This window comes from Trichoderma asperellum, chromosome 2, assembly GCF_020647865.1.
Source record: "Trichoderma asperellum chromosome 2, complete sequence".
Classification (NCBI taxonomy): Eukaryota; Fungi; Ascomycota; class Sordariomycetes; order Hypocreales; family Hypocreaceae; genus Trichoderma; species Trichoderma asperellum.
The window spans coordinates 1,834,749-1,851,073 of record NC_089416.1 but is presented as its reverse complement, the minus strand read 5'-3'; the positions used below and the strand labels follow the sequence as shown (position 1 = coordinate 1,851,073).

Sequence of the window (16,325 nt, the reverse complement as noted above, 5' to 3'; positions counted from 1 at the left end):
GATGGCTCTGGCTGACGAGTATTCGCTCATCGTTGCGACGATAAAAGGGTGGTTTGCAGTCACATGGCGCAGCGCAATGATTGGAGGGGGCCACATTGCCCGCAGCCACGCAGGCCGCTGATTGGCCCGCCTTTGCCAAAGCTGTGTGACAAGCACTATCGATAGATTTGCAGTGCTACTACTGATATTAGTAAATCGCTCAGACGGGAACGTTTGTCCTTGCTATCCTCTCGTCTTTGGAGTTGCAGTGCGTCATGATGGTGGTGCGGCGATGGTGATGGGAGCAGCTGAGAAGCGCCGAGCTTCGGGCGAACGCTGGCGGTTAATGGTAAACCTCCAGCCTGAGAAGGTTGCAGCGAGATTGGCTGTGCTGAGAGAAAAGGGTAGTATCTGCGTGAAGACGGCCCCAGCTTTTTCACGGTTCGTTGGGGTTGGTTGATTAATTTGCTTAATATATCAGGGATTATGTACAGTGCAGGGCAAGGCATTGAAAGCAAGCACTTTATTCAGGCCTGTCAGGATGTGCCACATCTGGCCACAGCCCTGACGGGAAAGAACAGGAAAGACGATGCATATTAGCCATTTATCCAGATCCTGCTTCTTACCAGACATCTTTGTAGTAGTACCTAGCAGTAATAGCGACAGTAGCAGCGGTATCGATATCAGCGGTAACATAGAGAGATAAGCAGCTGTTATAATTGATGCCCATCAATATCTTTCAGCGGGCGTGCATCTGACATGTATTCCCAGATCTGACAAGCTGCATGAAATGTCCAACACCTTCTGACGAAATTAAGAACCCCAGAGTAGTATGCAAATGCGGCTGTGACTGCAAAAGGACATCAATATAGGTAGCAGTCGTACGTTCCGCTGCTACATGTACTCTTATTCGCTTGCGCACGTCCGAAGCCTGTCCGAGAGGCGTCCAGTTCGGTAATTCGCAGTACTACTTCGTACAAGGCCCCTGTTGGTTTGGCGAATGGGGTGATTTCCGACCAGTGCTGTGCAGCCCATGGGAAACCAGAGTCTCAATTGTATCAGTAGGCAAAGAAGAAAGAAAAATAAAACCGGATAGAAGCCACAGACAAGGCTGCACTGATCACCGTTTGGCTGGCAAAAAGCCCAAAGTCAAGCCAGGTTGAATAACACACGTCTCACACGATTTAGCTTTGACCCCCAGCTTGGACATGTCTCGTCTCGAGAGCCTTTGGCCCATGCACCGATATCCATCCATCCGCTTTTTTCCTATACTATTTCTTTATTGTTTTCTAGCAAGGGGAGCCTGCAATGCACACACACCGAGTTGACCAGCGGCCGCGAGGAATATGACCAGGGGGGAATAGCCCAGTCTCCAAAACGTGGCTTTTTCCCTTGTCTGCACGGCGCCAATCTAGGTGAAGCGAGCCTACCAGGCCGCGGCATAATGTGATGGACGCAGCCTCTCTGGTCCCGATCACGCTGGAAGGATTCATGCGGAACGGCAAGGGGAGCCTGCCCCTTGCTTGAAAATTTTTTTGCTAGCATAAAAGTATATTCTTTTTTTGTCTCAGCAGTTGGTTGGTAGTCTTGAAGAGAAGGGAACAAAAGAGCGGTTGGTCCTGTTAGCTTGTGCATTTCCTGCTTGGAGGTGGTGGTGGTGGTGGTGGCACGCAACACACCATGCACGAGTGCATCCGCACCTACATATGCACTCATATATTATTAGCCCACTCCGCTTAGCTGCTGCCATCGACAAATTCGTTGCCGTGATTGGCCCAGTCTTTCTTTTTTGCTTCTTTTTCTTCTACATACTTTATATCAGAACGTATTAGGACAAGCTTTTGCACTAATGTTCAGTTTTTTTTTCTTTTCCCTGGTCAGTTCTGCCCTTCGCTTGGTCAACATGCGGTACCGGCACTCAAGGGCGTGAATGGGCTGCAAGTGTAAGTGAGACATGGGCATCCAGCCCCCAAGGAATCCGCTTGGTAGGCAATCAGAGACAACAAAAAAAAAAGGAAGCACTGGAGGACAAACAAACTTGTAAAATCTACCTGCAAGGCCGTAAATAACACAAATAGAACCAATCTGCTTTAGACGTGGAGCAGAAGGCGATTGACGGAGCCGAAAATTGAATTTCGGGCTACCGGCGCTCCATATCCCCAGCGAGTGGTATAGCTGAGTGTTTAGCGGCCGATAGCCTAATGCACTCTACTGGAAGTGGCCCGGCTGCAGAGTGTCAGTGCCTGGGGGGGGCCCCCGCGGCAGGCCTTCCGGGTGCTAACCTAGCGGTGAACTCTGGCACAAATGGCACTTAACCCCATGGCCCGTCCTTTTTTGAAATCTTCTTGGTGGTTTCAAGCTTTTCTGTCCCTGAGGCGCACGCATAACGGCCAAAGTGTAAAACCCAACACCACGTCCACCACTCAGTTCGAGATCACACAATCACGCTGCGCTAACAAACACGCACACACCACTCCGTGCCAAGCGCTGGCGTTTGCCTCGTACTCGTAAACAGGCCATCCTCCCTTGTCGAACAAAGCGGGCCTCTTGTCAGCCCCCCCAGCTTCCCAGTCTGGTCTCTTTTTCGCCCTTCTCCATCATCTCCAGTCTTCCCGGGTGGGACCTCCGGCTTTTGTCCCACAAACCACGGGAGCTCGCAGCCCCAAAAAGCATCCACGCCGCCGCAGCGTGCCGTTCCCGCGCACTTCTTCTGCGCCAGGCACGGCACACTGTATGGAAACGCCAAATCCAGCAGCAATCAGCTCCCATACGGCTGCTGGACTGGACAGAGAATCCCATCTGCCAGCGGAGTGCGTGTGCCAATGGTATGTACGTTGGCGATTCCATCCCATCTGGCATCACTTGTGCGAGCTGACCTGTACCTGCATCTGCTTTAGGTCCTCTCCCCCGTACTTTTCTTCGCCCTTCGTCTGAATCAAGAGGATTATGCGAGAAGCAGTGCCCGGATTGGTATCGCCCGAGAATTTCTTTTCTTCTGTTTCCATTCCTTTCCATTCTCCTTCCCCTTTCTCACACAAAAGCAATACCTGTTACATTCATACCGATGCTTTTTTTTGCATGGGATACAGACATGCTTATACCGACTTTTCGGTTTCTGCAACTTGTCTTCCTCTGCGTGCAATCATAGCGCTCTGACTGGCCCATAGCAATATTACTGCTTACTACTGCTGCTACTACAATGTGGTAGCATGTCTGTTTGTATCCCGGTCTGAGCCTCAGCAAACGCCGCTCACCCCTTTTCTTCATAATATCGGTCAAGACAATTCTCTCTAACATCAGACGACAGGCGCATCCTCCTCGCTATCAAATGCTGCCCTCCTCTTCCTCCTGCTGGCTTTGAGCGCGGCAGGATGCTGCGGCTCACGTCTCCGAGCGCTCGCCGATTTCTAGAAGAAGCAACTTCACACCTTGAAAGTGGCCCCCCGGTAAAGCACTGGCCTGGCCTCGCTAGCTTGCACCCCCCTTGATTCATCTTCCCTTCCCCGAAGCATCCATGGTCCGTCCGCCCTTGAATCCCTGGAGCCCGGAGGGTGTGGCCAAAAGAGGCTGCCTAGAGGCCGCTAGGGCTTGAGTTTTTGCCCGTCCCTTGTTTGACAAGTGAAAAATTTTCAACATCTCATTTCGTGGGCCGTCCCTCAATCAAACCCAACACTGGCCCAAACAAATTTCTCGTGTCTTTGCTCTCCCGCAGGATGCCTCCTTGCAAACGAACGGTTTGTTACTCGTCTCAACTTGCTTCCGTTTTTTGTGTTCGCCTCCATCCTACGAACCCGACAAAGTGGACAGTGACTCATACGAACGCAAGCCCTGGCGCTTCGTAGAGATAGTCTCCCAATAGATGGGCAGCAGAGCTGTATTGATGTCCAAAGATGTTGTGGCTGTCGAATCGGGCACTGAGCTGCAGCATTTTTGGGCGCCGATTGGCAGCCGGCTGCTCGCCCCCAGTTTCACGCAAAAGCCACAAAATGCGCCATGCCAGTGCGAGGAAAAAAAAGCTGAGAAGAGAGATAGGAGGCCCACTTGGTCTGAGTGCCAGGGATCCGATCCATTCGCATGGCGCTGCAATACGCACCCCCCAAGCAGCTAAGCGGCTGGTAAGCAAATTCGCTAACTCTAGGCTAGCCACCACCTATTTGTCCGCTAGTGAAGGCTGTCTGCGAATATCAAAAACACCACGGACACTTTATTCTGGCGCTTGCTTGCCGAAAAAGTAGCCTATCTTGGAGACAGCTCGCTCGCTAGGTAGCAACGACCACACTTTTCTCTTGACCGACACTTTCACTTTTACTCAAGACGTATGATCTGAGAAAGGGGGGAGGGGAAAATTTTTTTTCTTCCCGCGACCCGCACACCGTAACGAAAACCCAAAGCGCATCTCACTGGTCCGTTTGCCTATCGAGGACGAGGAAGAGGACAAGGCCTCCTGCGATCACGGACGCAGAGGGAAGGCAAAACAAGTTAGTGCCTGCAGCTCTGATACGTGAGAAGAGAGGACATGCATGGAGACAATGCACAATGATGGAAGCCAGATCTCTATGCAACGGCATCCGTGTCTCTATCCCCATCTCCATCCCGGCCTGCTTTTGAGAGCCTTGAGTCCCCTCGAAATCTCGGTGACAACGTCCCCATGTAGCTTATCGGGTGGCATCTTTGGAGAACGGTATCGGACCGCTCATTTGGCTGACCGATCTATCAACGCATGGGTTCCGAATGAGCATCTGTATGAGTAAACAAGGCAAGGTATAGTGCTACTACGCGCAGTTTTCCGGGCAATTTGCACTCTAAGCCGTATATATCACGATCTTGGCATTATTCTGCGATGCTCAGGCCATACTTGGCTGGCCCACTGGGAGTGTAGAGAGCAGATGTGGGACGATGACTTGTACAAATGTCTACCACATGATAAATCATGGCTCTAGTCTAAGAGCTCATATTAGGCGCTTGTGGAAGAGATTCCACAGTAGTAAACGGCTTTGTCTGCTCAGCCTGCCATATCATATTCAAGCAAGTAAAAGGCACTGATACGGTAGTGTACGCTCAGCAGGCTGCCGCAATGCCCACGGCGATGCCCAAGTTCCATGCAGCGGCTGCTCTCGGTGACAACTGCACAATTCAGGCCGCAGACCGCAGATACGTCGATCCGCCTAGCCTTTTGTATGAGTCGGACGCCCTGTGCCATCTTTTATATACTCCTACCGGCATTACTGGTTCATGCAAAGGAGACAACACAGATGAAGATCACGATTCGGGTTGCAGCAGTCCTAAAATCGCTGCGCACGTGTCGTGTCTCTTCGTAAGGTAAGCGCGCAAGCAAGTAAGCCAGCAGCAGGAGGTTGCGAAAACCCTACGTGCTTTGTCTCTAGCTTGGCTATGCACAGCCCTACATTCAAGAAGCCATTTCAGCCATTGCCAATGGCTGGTTTGTATGCAATACGGTCCATTTCTGGTTTGGAATGCCGCTAGTATTACGTCCGACAGCATCTTTTTCTCAAGCACCCCCCTCTACCTAGCTCAGGCCACGACAGTCCTGCCTGGATTCATGCCTTACGATGCGGCAGCAACACCACCACCAGGAAAGAGGCGCATGGATGATGAAAATGTTGATTTACGCCTTGTCTATCCGAGCAAGTACCTCAGCCTTGGATTCCATCTATGTTGCGCTGCCTAGCTGTAATAGCAATGGGCGGAGCCATATCACAGGTAGTCCTGGTAGGTAGGCAGTTTCGTGCCTATTAGGCGGCATGGTGTTGGGCAACAACAAAGCATTACAGTATGAGACGGTGTGTTTTTTCTTCACCTTTTGCATTGCTTTGCGTCCATTCCATTGGACAGCTGCTGGGCCGCAAGGGATTATTTACACCACTCACTACATCATAATACGCTACGTGTGTATATACCGACACTCCCTTGCTTGAGATTCTCCCCCACTCTGCACAGCTCAGAGTGGGCAAGCTGGAAGAAAAGAAACCCACCTGGATCTGTCAAAGTTTTGTCATGCTACTGTACAGTACATACATTTTATTCCCCTTTTCTTCAAGGGTCGCATCAACGACATGGGGCTGCTGAAAATAGAAAGAAAAATGATCGCTCATGCTAATGCACTTGCGCCGAAAAAGCACAGCGGCTTAGACGAGGTGTAGCAGTGCAGTACCGCTAATAATTACCGTATCATGCAGCAACACGACTCTGCTTTAACTCTGTCCAGACCGCCCACACAGACCACGGCTTTGCAGAGGCGGTGACGGCAGTGCGCATTTCATTACACATCACACGTGCAGAAGATTTTTCTTGGTGTCTTTTTTCCCCAGACGATTTCGTCACTGAGTGTTGATCCTTGAAAAGTTAAACAATTGTTGAGTACGATTTTCGCGTTAGTAAAAAATTATTGCGTTTGTGGTGCACATACCATGTAGAGCTGGGCGCAAGCTGATTTCCATTCCCACGCAACCAGGGTTCGTAAAAAAAAAAATTCACATGTCTGAGACGCGCAAAGACAAAAATTCAGCCTCCTCTGCCTTGAGCGTCAGACCACATTGTAAACAAAAAGAAAGAGCCACCAAAACATCCTTAACCTTCTCTCTCTCTCTCTCTCTCTCTCTCTCTCTCTTTATTTTTTTTTAGCCCTTCACCATTTCTTCCAGAACTCTGCGCCACACACCCGGGGGCGTAACCAAGATCGCGTGCCTCGGGAAGCCGAACGGGACGGGCGTCTGGGGAGGGGCGCAAAAAAAGGAAGCCACCCCAAAAATGGTCAAGAAGAAGAAAAAAAGATTTGATATTTTGGTGGGGCATTCCAATTCATCTCCTCGGGCAAGCCACGTGGTGTGGGGTTGCCCAGGTGGCTGTGCGCGTGCATCAATCTGCCGAGTCACGTGACTAAGCCAAAGAACCGGGACCGCCGCCACAAATCCTTTTTTCTGATTCTCAAGGCGTTACGTCATAAGCGTCCTTGCGCATATGAAACAGAGCCAGCTTCAAAGTTTTTTTTTCTTTTGCTTTATACGAACGTGTATTGGACTGTGTGATACAAACTACTCGTGCTCAGGCGCTAAGAAGAGCTGCGTGCCGATCCAGAGGATCTTTTTCGCCCGTTCCAGGGCAAACTTTTGGGGAGCTGCGAAATTGACTTTTCCAGTTTGCCTATTGGGGTAGTTTCCCCTGACGTGGCTGACAGCGAAGATGGTTGGGGGTGGTTGGGGATGACCAAAGGAGTATTCAAGGATGACGCAATGAGCTTGACAAAACGGATGAAGAATTGGGCATGAGAAAACGGGAATCTTGTTTCTCCCCCTTCTAGCTTCTAAAAGAGGAAGAAGGGAGGCGGGCATGATGAATCAGACTGGCTGGCTGCTTTGACTGTGTGTATGGCGCACGCCTCCATCAGCCTTGCACGGCGTGGCGCAATATTGAGCTTTGGTGAGAAAAGAGACGAGTTTGCATACGAAGTAAGTACAGACATACAACATGGTTCATCCACGTAATTCCAAATTTCCGGGGCCAAGATATGCAGATTGGATGGCTGGGGAGAACAAAGCATTGGGATGCATGAGTCACAGACGTTAAAGACTTTCTTTGCAAAACATACACAGCCCTGTTTGCTATCCCAAACTCACAACACGAAAAAAAAAGCAGGCAGTAAGTTGGAATTAGGAAAACATATCCGTGCTTTTTTCGCGAGCTTCTTTTTGGGGGCGGACGTGAACGAACGTGAAAGTTATTTGCCACGCGCCCCGTCTCTTCCTTTGCTTTCACATGCGGGAGCTAAAAAAGAGCTGTGAGCGCCCTGAGAGCTGAGGCAAACACACAAAAAAAAAAACGCCAATCCTGTAAGGGGCGAGGTTTTTGTGGGATTAAGTGACGATGGCAGGCAAAAGCGACGCGCGTTAGAATTTCTCTTTTCTTCTACGCGAATTTTTAACCAGTAGCATTATGTATGTACCGTGTCGTGAGGCGAATAAAAAAGAGGATGAAAAAAAAAAAAGCGTGAATCGTGAATCGTGAACGAGGCTAAGGAAAATAGGCAGCAGCCAACCACCGAAGTTTCAGAATCCAGCGAATAGCAAGTGGCGAAGGAAAGGGAGGGGTGGTCGGCGAGCGAATAGGATCGCGTGTAAGTCGAGATAGGCGCCAGCGCGGTCACGTATAAGCCATTTCCTTTGATGCGAACTCGCGCTTTGAGATGTTCACGTGCTTTTTTTTTAATTCTTCATTGTAGTTACATGGTAGTATCTAGATATATACTGCAGACGCGCGTGAAAGGTTGCATACATACAAGGCGATCAAGCAAGGCAAAAGGGGCAAGAAGAGTCATCGAGAGCGCGTGGACGTGGAGAAGGATTTGCGCGCATGCGTTCTTTTATAATCCAATCATTTCTTTATTTGTAGAAGCTTATGCTGAGGACGGCGAGTCGATGATGAAGCTATTGGTTTAGATGAGCTCGTTTTGTGTGCTAGGGGAAGCTTTCCGGTACGAGACGGCGATGTGATGGGAGGGGGGAGGGGTGTATGATGGGATGTAAATTGTGGCGATGTTTCGTCCTTTCCATGGGAGAGGTGGTTGGGATGAATGACGAGCAACGGGAGAATCAAGTCTCTCGCACTGGGTTGATGTTAGGGACTTTTTCAGGCATCTAATTGGAGAGTAGGTGCTTGACGCTGTGATGTTGACCAGAGATATCTGATCGAGTGACTGACATTTTGCCTTTGAGTTGTGCCTCAGGATGGGAAGGCTCATCGTTGGGTTACAGACCGAGTCAGCCTTGGGCTATACACGTCAAACAAGGTGAGCATATAGCGCCAATGCGCATAAGTCACTTGATACAGTGGTATCTCTAGTTGATAGGATACGAAGAAAAAGTTGAGTCAGTTCGATAGCTTTGCTTCTTATCAACGTCATCTGTGTCTATTGGCGGTGTAAGTGTGACTCAATGCATTGCTCTTTGGGAGATCTTTCATATTCATATCGCTGTCACCAGTAGCCTGCATACATTACCCTTGACTAATTGGCGGCTATGTATAGTTCTAAATTTATTTTAGAAACTAAAAGAATAGGTAATATTTTAAAAGGTTATGCACATCTCGGCAGTGCAGCTCTGGCATATGGCGGCAATGACGAGCATTCTGCTCGAAAACCATTGAGCAGTGATCTATATGATATGTTATATACTATCTTATATAGCTTCTACATTAGATAGCACTTCCCACCCCGTTTTGCAAGTGAGTTTTTATATTTAAGTATACAAGATATAGTAAGAGAATAGTCAGAGAAACAGGTCTCACGCTTTCTACATAGACTCGGCCATATCATCTGGCAAAGCCATAGATATTTCCATGCTCTTGAAAGCAAATACTGTGAAAGATACAAAATGTCAAGTTTAAGTCAATATTTTCTTTGTAAGGGGGATGCAGACGGTCCAAGTCATGTCGTCTACTGCACTTGTATGAAGTTAGCTCTACATGGATTCGATATGCCCAGGGACTAAGCCTCTTCTTGAGCCATGGTGACATATGTTATTAGGCAAAAGAGGAAGCTCATAAATGGGACGTAGTTCACTAATTAAGCTTTATTTGCTTCGGCTTTGTTCAACAATACTTAGCTCATGTATCTATTACTTTATGTTTTCTCACCTTCCCCCCTTAATACCGCTTGAAGTCACATGCTGTGCTAAGCTCAGAGATCTACCGCTGAGTATTGATTTGACATATTTCATATATGTTCAATTAAGCAAGAAGGGAGCTAATAAATACGTATAAATAAGTGCTCGTACACTCATCTCTCATATCATGAATCAGGACACGTTCATCGCACCTCCGCAAAGCTTCATCTGCACAACCTGTGCATTCCAACTCTACCCATGAATGATAGAACAAAACGCTCCAAAAAACCACGCAAACACACATTGTTTGAGAGTGTATGGAGAGGAGCCAGCATGACTAAGGAGTTGAGCTAACAAATCATCTTCTCTGTGACATGTAATGTCATCCGCACGAGTGTATGCAAAAGGGTCAAATATTGCTATGCAATTATCTTGGAAAGTTTAAGCTTTCCTCTCATATTTCATTAAGCTACTTTTGATTGCTATTAAAGTCTCTACATCTAATTAACTTTGGCCCGTTTTCAATCTCATTGCCCCTTAAAACATGGCTTGCTGAAAAATCGCTAAACTTTTCTTATTAAAATGTTCCCAAATCATTGGCAATTATTTGAATGCAATATTTTCATTTCAATCATCACCCCCTTTCCCGTTTTACCTCTTGTTATAGTTGACGAATTTGCTCTAGAAGAATTAAAGTTAGCATTTGATTTAACACTGCAAAGGGGTGGGAGAATAGAGGAAGTACATACACCCAAGAAGAGGATAATGATGTTGCTGCCAACAAAGCAGAGGAAAATACCCAAATCTCTCCAACGATGGTCAAAGCTCAAACCCAGCGGGGTGTAAAACTCATCACCAACGCCATACTCGCAATATTCGCAGTTTTGGGTCGAGTTGGAGACCAGGTAACCAGGAGCTCCCCTTTCGAAGAAAGGCTGCATGTACTCGCCGCAAGTCGTGCCGTTGGGAGCGGTGAAGCGGTTCAACTCACTGCTCTTGCAGACGACCTTGAGATCATGGAGCGCAGTGGTAACACAAGCGCTGATGAGACGGGTGAATGGATCCAGCTGGTAGAGCCAGGAGCGCCAGCCTTCGGGCATCTGAGAGGGCGGGATAGTGACACCGCAGAAGAGGGCAAAGACGATGGTGATGAAAGGATCAAACTGGGTGGAGACACGAGGTGAAGGCGTGAGTGCGGAGAGACCTTGGCCGAGAGTGACGGAGAACAGCTCAGTGATGAGGACCATGAAGAACTGGAAGCCAGCGCGCGAGGGAGTCGTTTGGAAGCCAGGCATGAAGTACAAAGGCAAGTAGAAGCTGACCGCACACAACACGGAGTAAGGCATCTCAGCGAGAATGATGGCCGCAACGAATGACGTGGTGGAGTACATCTTGGATGAGGATTCGCGGAAGAATAGAGCACGCTTAATGGCATACATGATTTCGACCTGGGACATGATGATGGCAGGCAGGACAGTAATCTGGAACATGACGAAAACCTTGTACTGCAGAGAGGATTTGGAGTCGTCCAGGTTGAGATATGTGAGACCCGTGATGAGAGCGACGGCAATGTGAGCGAACAAGCGGGTGAACAAGTAATTGGGCGATCGCCAAAAAGAGCGGAACATGCGGCGAACAACGATCTTCATCTGGTGGTAAAGAGGAGAAGCGTACTCCTTCTCGAGTTTGTGACCAGCCTCGCTGTTGGCAGAGATACGCTCTCGCTTCAGCTCGATAATCGCATCCTTGACATGAGCAAATTCAGGGCTATCCTCCCAAATGTCAGCCCAGTCGCGGTCACCGACACGAGGCATACTACCAGCACCAATTGCCTCCAGCATATACTCAGCAACGTTGTCTGTTGGGGCAGCTTCGGCACCGTAGCGCTTCAGATAGGCACGCAGGATAGCAGCATCTTTTCCAATATCGCCAAAGTACACGGTGCGTCCTCCTCGCTGCAGCAAAAGAAGCCTGTCAAAGTTCTGGAATAGCGCGGCGTTGGGCTGGTGGATTGTGCAGAGAATGGCCTGGCCAGCGGCAGCCAGCTTCTTCAAGAAACGAACAATGTTGAAGGCACTCTGGCTGTCCAGACCGGAAGTAGGTTCGTCCAAAAACAGGAGCAGTTCGGGTTTGGCGGCAAGTTCGACTCCGATGGTAACACGCTTGCGTTGTTCGACGGTCAGTCCAGCCTCGGGAGATCCAATGATGCAGTCGGCAATGTTTTCCATTTCCAGCAAGGAGATGATCTCTTCCACGTAGGCATGTCTTTCGGGGATAGGGGTTTCGAAGGGCTGGCGCAGTTCGGCAGAGAATCGCAGGGCTTCACGGACGGTCTGGGTAGGCTCGTGGACATCAAGCTGCTCAGCATAGGAAGTGGATCGCTGGAATTGTTTTCCGGGTTTGGCACCATCAACCAATACGTCTCCATAAATGACACCGATATTCTTGCGAGCAGCCAAGACATCGAGAAGAGTGGTTTTACCAGCACCAGAAGCACCCATAAGCGCAGTCAGCTCACCAGGTTTCACATAGCCGAAGACGTTGTTGAGAAGTCGTCGAGTACCGCCGGGAACGGGGACATCGTAGTTGAGTTCCTCCCAAGTCAACACACTGGTAGAGTTCATCGTCAAATCAGAACCTTCCTCGTTAGACTTGTCCTTTCGCTTGGCCTCACGCTTCTCGGTCAAGGCCGCATTCAATGTTTCCAGCTCTTTGGTGGGCTTTGCGTAAACCTTGAATGAGCTTCCTCCCATGTTGAACTTGATGACTTCACCAAGAAGCACGTTCAAGAAGAGGAAAAAGACGATCAGGGCCATGACAATACCCCAGTTGCGCCACAAATCCCCGGGAAGGTACTGGAACCCATTAGAGATGTAGTCTCGGCCCCTAACAAAGGTTGTGCCAGAAGTAGAGCCGGGAAGCGTGCAGACTTGATGATTGATGTCGGTATATCCAGGACCTGAAGGAATAAGCGATTCTGCTGTGCAGGTGAGATCGATTCTTTGAAACTCGTTCTCCATCAGAGAGCTGAATGCGAGACCCAAAACGTTGATCCAGTAAATCCATCGAAGCCATACTTTCTCAGACTGGTACTGAATAAGATACCCAGATGTGGTGATGAAAAGCGTAATGATGACGACTGCAAACTTGATAGCATAATCAAAATCGGGACTGATACAGCCGAGAATTCTGAAAAAGAGCGTCATTGCAATATTACCGGAGAGAATCATCAGATAAAAGGTGAAGAATGCGCCTGCATCTCGAACCAGTCCCGTCATAAAGTATACAATGATGGAGAAGATCAAAATCTGAGAAGCCGCGAACGCCTGATCGACGAAGATCTGAGCAATCCAGAGAGCCGAAGGTCGGTGAAAGGCGTATGCTTTGTGCTTATTCACGATTGCGCGTCCCGTCATTACTCCAGCAAGTTCCGAGAAAGCCTGGAATGCGTTGAACAAAAGCGCCACGAACAATAGACCACCTTTGCTGAAAGCACTAGCGGAAGTTTGACCAAGATTCAGATAGAGGGTACCGAGAACAATAGCGACCAGGATACTACGAGCCCAACCAACAGTGAGATTGAAACGATCCTGAAGCTTGAGAATAAACTGTCGCTTCATAATGGACCAGACTTGAATGTGGAAACCAACTTGGTAGGGGCTTCGCTTGGACGTTCCGCGTTTGCCCTCCTTAAAGGCAACCAAGAAATCGTCGTGTTGCTGTTTTTCTTGCTCGAGGTTAGCCTTGTATTCGGCGATTTCATTTTCAATCATCTTTTGATAGGGGGATGCTTTAAACGAGGCCAAAAGAGAGTCTGGGCTGTGGGGGGCATTTTCAGGAGATCGTCCGGGCTGGTATTCGCGTTCGAATTCATCGGTGCAGCCAGTCACGTAATCGGGTGTCGTTTGTCGGGGCTGGGGCAGAAAGCCGAGGCCTTCGAAGTAGGCACGAGCATCCTTTGCGGGTCCAAAATAGACTTGACGTCCCTCATCGATGACCATGACCTTGTCGAATAAGTTGTAAATGTTCTCGGAGGCTTGGTACAGAGAGACGAATGTACAGGTTTTGTAGAGATCGGTCTGAATTCGCAAACTTTTGGTGAAATCGAGAGCGGTACTGGCATCGAGACCACGAGTACTGTTATCCCAAGAGAGGATACAGGCGTTTGTGATCATCATCTCGGCGATAGAGACACGCTTTCGCTCACCGCCAGAGACACCTCGGACGAAAGCATCGCCGACAATGGTCTTTCTGGTGTGCTCAATGTTGAACATCTTGAGGAGCAGGGAAATGACGTGTTCCTTGAACTCAGCCTTGGACATGCTTCCTGGTCGCTTGGCAGGCATCTTGACATCCAAAGCGAAACCCAGCGTTTGCTCAACAGTCAGTGTAGGGTGATGGATGTCATCTTCAGCGTTGTATACAGTCTCGCCACGGTATCGGTCAAACTCTTGTGCTGTCCATGGGCCGTAAAAGACATCTCCTTGGACGCCAGTATATCCGTATCGTTGGTTGGCAATTGTCTTAAGGAAGGTCGTGCAACCTGATCCGGGCTTTCCTAAAACCAAGATCATCTCTCCGGGTTTACACACACCCTGAAAGCTGTCGAGCAGCGTGGCTTCTGTGAATTTTGGGCCGAGGCCTACCATGTTCAGTGCCGGAGTGATGACGTTGAAGAAGTCGACGATGGCATCAGGGAAAGTCTTGACGAAGTTGGTAAAACCACCAATGCCCCTAACCGTCAAGCCATCCCAGCAGGTTCCAATATGCTTAGACCGTATTCCAGCTTGTGCGCTAGCATCAAGGTCACCTCGCATCGCAGCCTCCAAGTCGAAGAGAGAGACGTCATCATCATCATCTTCTGTTGTGACTGTGGCTCCTTTTTCAGGATCGGATGAAGACTGCTGTTTATTCTTGCGACTGGCTCGAGAAACACCAGTAAACTCACGCTGTAGAACAGCAAACTGAGCTTCAGCTTGCTCAACAGAGACTCCAGTTTGCACTCTGGCAAGTTCGTTGGATGAGCGCTGGCCTTCAACTTGAGTTTCCACAGAATTTGAATCCAACTGTTCGCCGAGCTCCTTTGCTACATCTGAGTTCGCCGTACTGGGCAGCGTCTCCCCGTTAGGGAGCTTCTCCCCCGTCATATTGACCGACTTGGTAAACTGTTGTATCGTTGGATGATGTATGGTGCGATGGAAATCGTTGACGAGTTGCTGAAGGGTGTCTGATCAGGATACCTCGAGGGTCCTCGCGTCGCCAAAAGCGAATATCGAATGATGATGTGTTCGGGGGAAAATATTAAATTCCAAAAGATTGTTGGCAAAGAATATTAGTCAAGGTGTTGACAACAAGTGAATGCAATTATTGCTTCAAATCGTTTGTAAACGACGAACAGAGTAAGCGGTGGGTTAAGGCGGCGTGATGCTGCCAGATGAATCTACCAGATAAATAAAGAATTATACTAAAATAAAGAAAATATAAAACAGCACCAACAGCAACACCTCTACTGACAGCCAATGCTGGTTGACAAGTAATGGCCAAAACCACCAGCTGAGCAAAACCAGGCGGCCCAGAGTTTTGTATTCTTTTTCTTCCCACGGTTAGAAAACGAAAAAGAAAAAAAAAAAACGGGCCAGCGGAGCAACCAAAGGGGCTGTTAGTCTGCCAAGATTGCTGGGGCTAGATAACAACATACAAACTCGCCTCACGGCTGGCATTACAAAGTTCTCTCGGCATCTGGCCAGCCAACAGATCCACCTGCAGGGCGGTTGGCCGCAGCCCAAGTTTGGCCAGCACAGCTCAATCGTCAAAAGTCCGAGCGAGAGGGGACATGACCGGAGCTACAGCTGCCCACAAGGTAAAAGCCGCCAGGCGGCGTTGAAGCATCCACTCTATACGCACATATTGGGGGTTACCGGGGACGGTGGAGCCAGCAAGGAGAGCTACGAGTAAACGTTGTAGGTACTTGTCTAAATGAAGTAGGCAGCATGGAGTGTCACGCCGAAGATTGATCCATAAGGCCCAGCTACTAGTGAATATGTGCTATTAACTTTCAATGTGACAAAGGCTGACACAAACGGGTCCCCCTGACCATAGGAACTGACCTCTGAACAACTACAAATAAGTACACAGTTGGGCGGGATATCTTATAAATAGGCCGTTCTCCGATGCGGAATTACGGAATTACAGCCACCAGCTTCTCATCACTCGAGTCACCAACCACTCCATGAGGAGAACGGTGAAAGTTTGCTTTTCTGAAGGTGGCTTCCTGAACTACCTATCTGGTCAAAAGGTGATTCGTTCAACACGCTATCGCCGCGCTCGTACAGCATTGGCTTCCATTGACACATTCGTTGTCAATGAGACGGCAAGGCTGCCACCAAAACTCAACAACGTAGTACCGGAAACGGCAGTGCGTGTGGGATGGCGCACAGCTCGTGGCGTTGCTACGCTACATGGTCAGAAACCGTGGGGCGTTTAGCGCTGGGGCGACTCAGCAGGTCCGAGCATTCATTGCTGGCACCAGGAATCAGGAGGGTCAGAGTTTTCAAGCTCCGGTCTGCTGCCGTATCACACTAGCATCGTATTACAGCTAATGGATGGTCTAATACATCCCGGATGTAGATGTGTACATGCACTCTTTCGGAATGCCGTGAAAAAGCGCTACTTCATCACTCCGTTCGTCTCTCCGTTAACCAAACTCCAGGTATGGCAGCATGTTGAATC

The 16,325-nt window shown here is 49.0% G+C and overlaps 4 protein-coding genes across 4 annotated transcripts; 2 read left to right on the top strand and 2 right to left on the bottom strand.

Annotated features, from left to right (window-relative positions):
- Positions 1 to 2,180: 2,180 nt before the first annotated feature.
- TrAFT101_002923 (uncharacterized protein) lies at positions 2,181 to 3,390 on the top strand (the record flags this gene model as incomplete). The annotated part of the gene is made up of 3 exons (XM_066126737.1): positions 2,181 to 2,214; positions 2,640 to 2,804; positions 3,287 to 3,390. 3 exons carry the CDS (start codon positions 2,181 to 2,183, stop codon positions 3,388 to 3,390), a joined length of 303 nt encoding a protein of 100 aa, XP_065982844.1.
- A 1,663-nt stretch (positions 3,391 to 5,053) lies between these two features.
- Positions 5,054 to 5,668, top strand: TrAFT101_002922 (uncharacterized protein; the record flags this gene model as incomplete). The annotated part of the gene is made up of 3 exons (XM_024903473.1): positions 5,054 to 5,293; positions 5,364 to 5,419; positions 5,479 to 5,668. 3 exons carry the CDS (start codon positions 5,054 to 5,056, stop codon positions 5,666 to 5,668), a joined length of 486 nt encoding a protein of 161 aa, XP_024764040.1.
- Positions 5,669 to 8,428: 2,760 nt separating this feature from the next.
- TrAFT101_002921 (uncharacterized protein) lies at positions 8,429 to 8,734 on the bottom strand (the record flags this gene model as incomplete). Its single annotated transcript, XM_066126736.1, has 1 exon — positions 8,429 to 8,734. The coding sequence occupies one exon, from the start codon at positions 8,732 to 8,734 to the stop codon at positions 8,429 to 8,431; it is 306 nt and encodes a 101-aa protein (XP_065982843.1).
- A 1,270-nt stretch (positions 8,735 to 10,004) lies between these two features.
- On the bottom strand, positions 10,005 to 15,213 carry TrAFT101_002920 (uncharacterized protein). Its single transcript, XM_024901755.2, has 2 exons — positions 10,346 to 15,213; positions 10,005 to 10,277 (listed from the first exon to the last, which is right to left on the bottom strand). The coding sequence occupies exons 1-2, from the start codon at positions 14,741 to 14,743 to the stop codon at positions 10,248 to 10,250; spliced, it is 4,428 nt and encodes a 1,475-aa protein (XP_024764038.1). The 5' UTR covers positions 14,744 to 15,213; the 3' UTR covers positions 10,005 to 10,247.
- Positions 15,214 to 16,325: the final 1,112 nt, after the last annotated feature.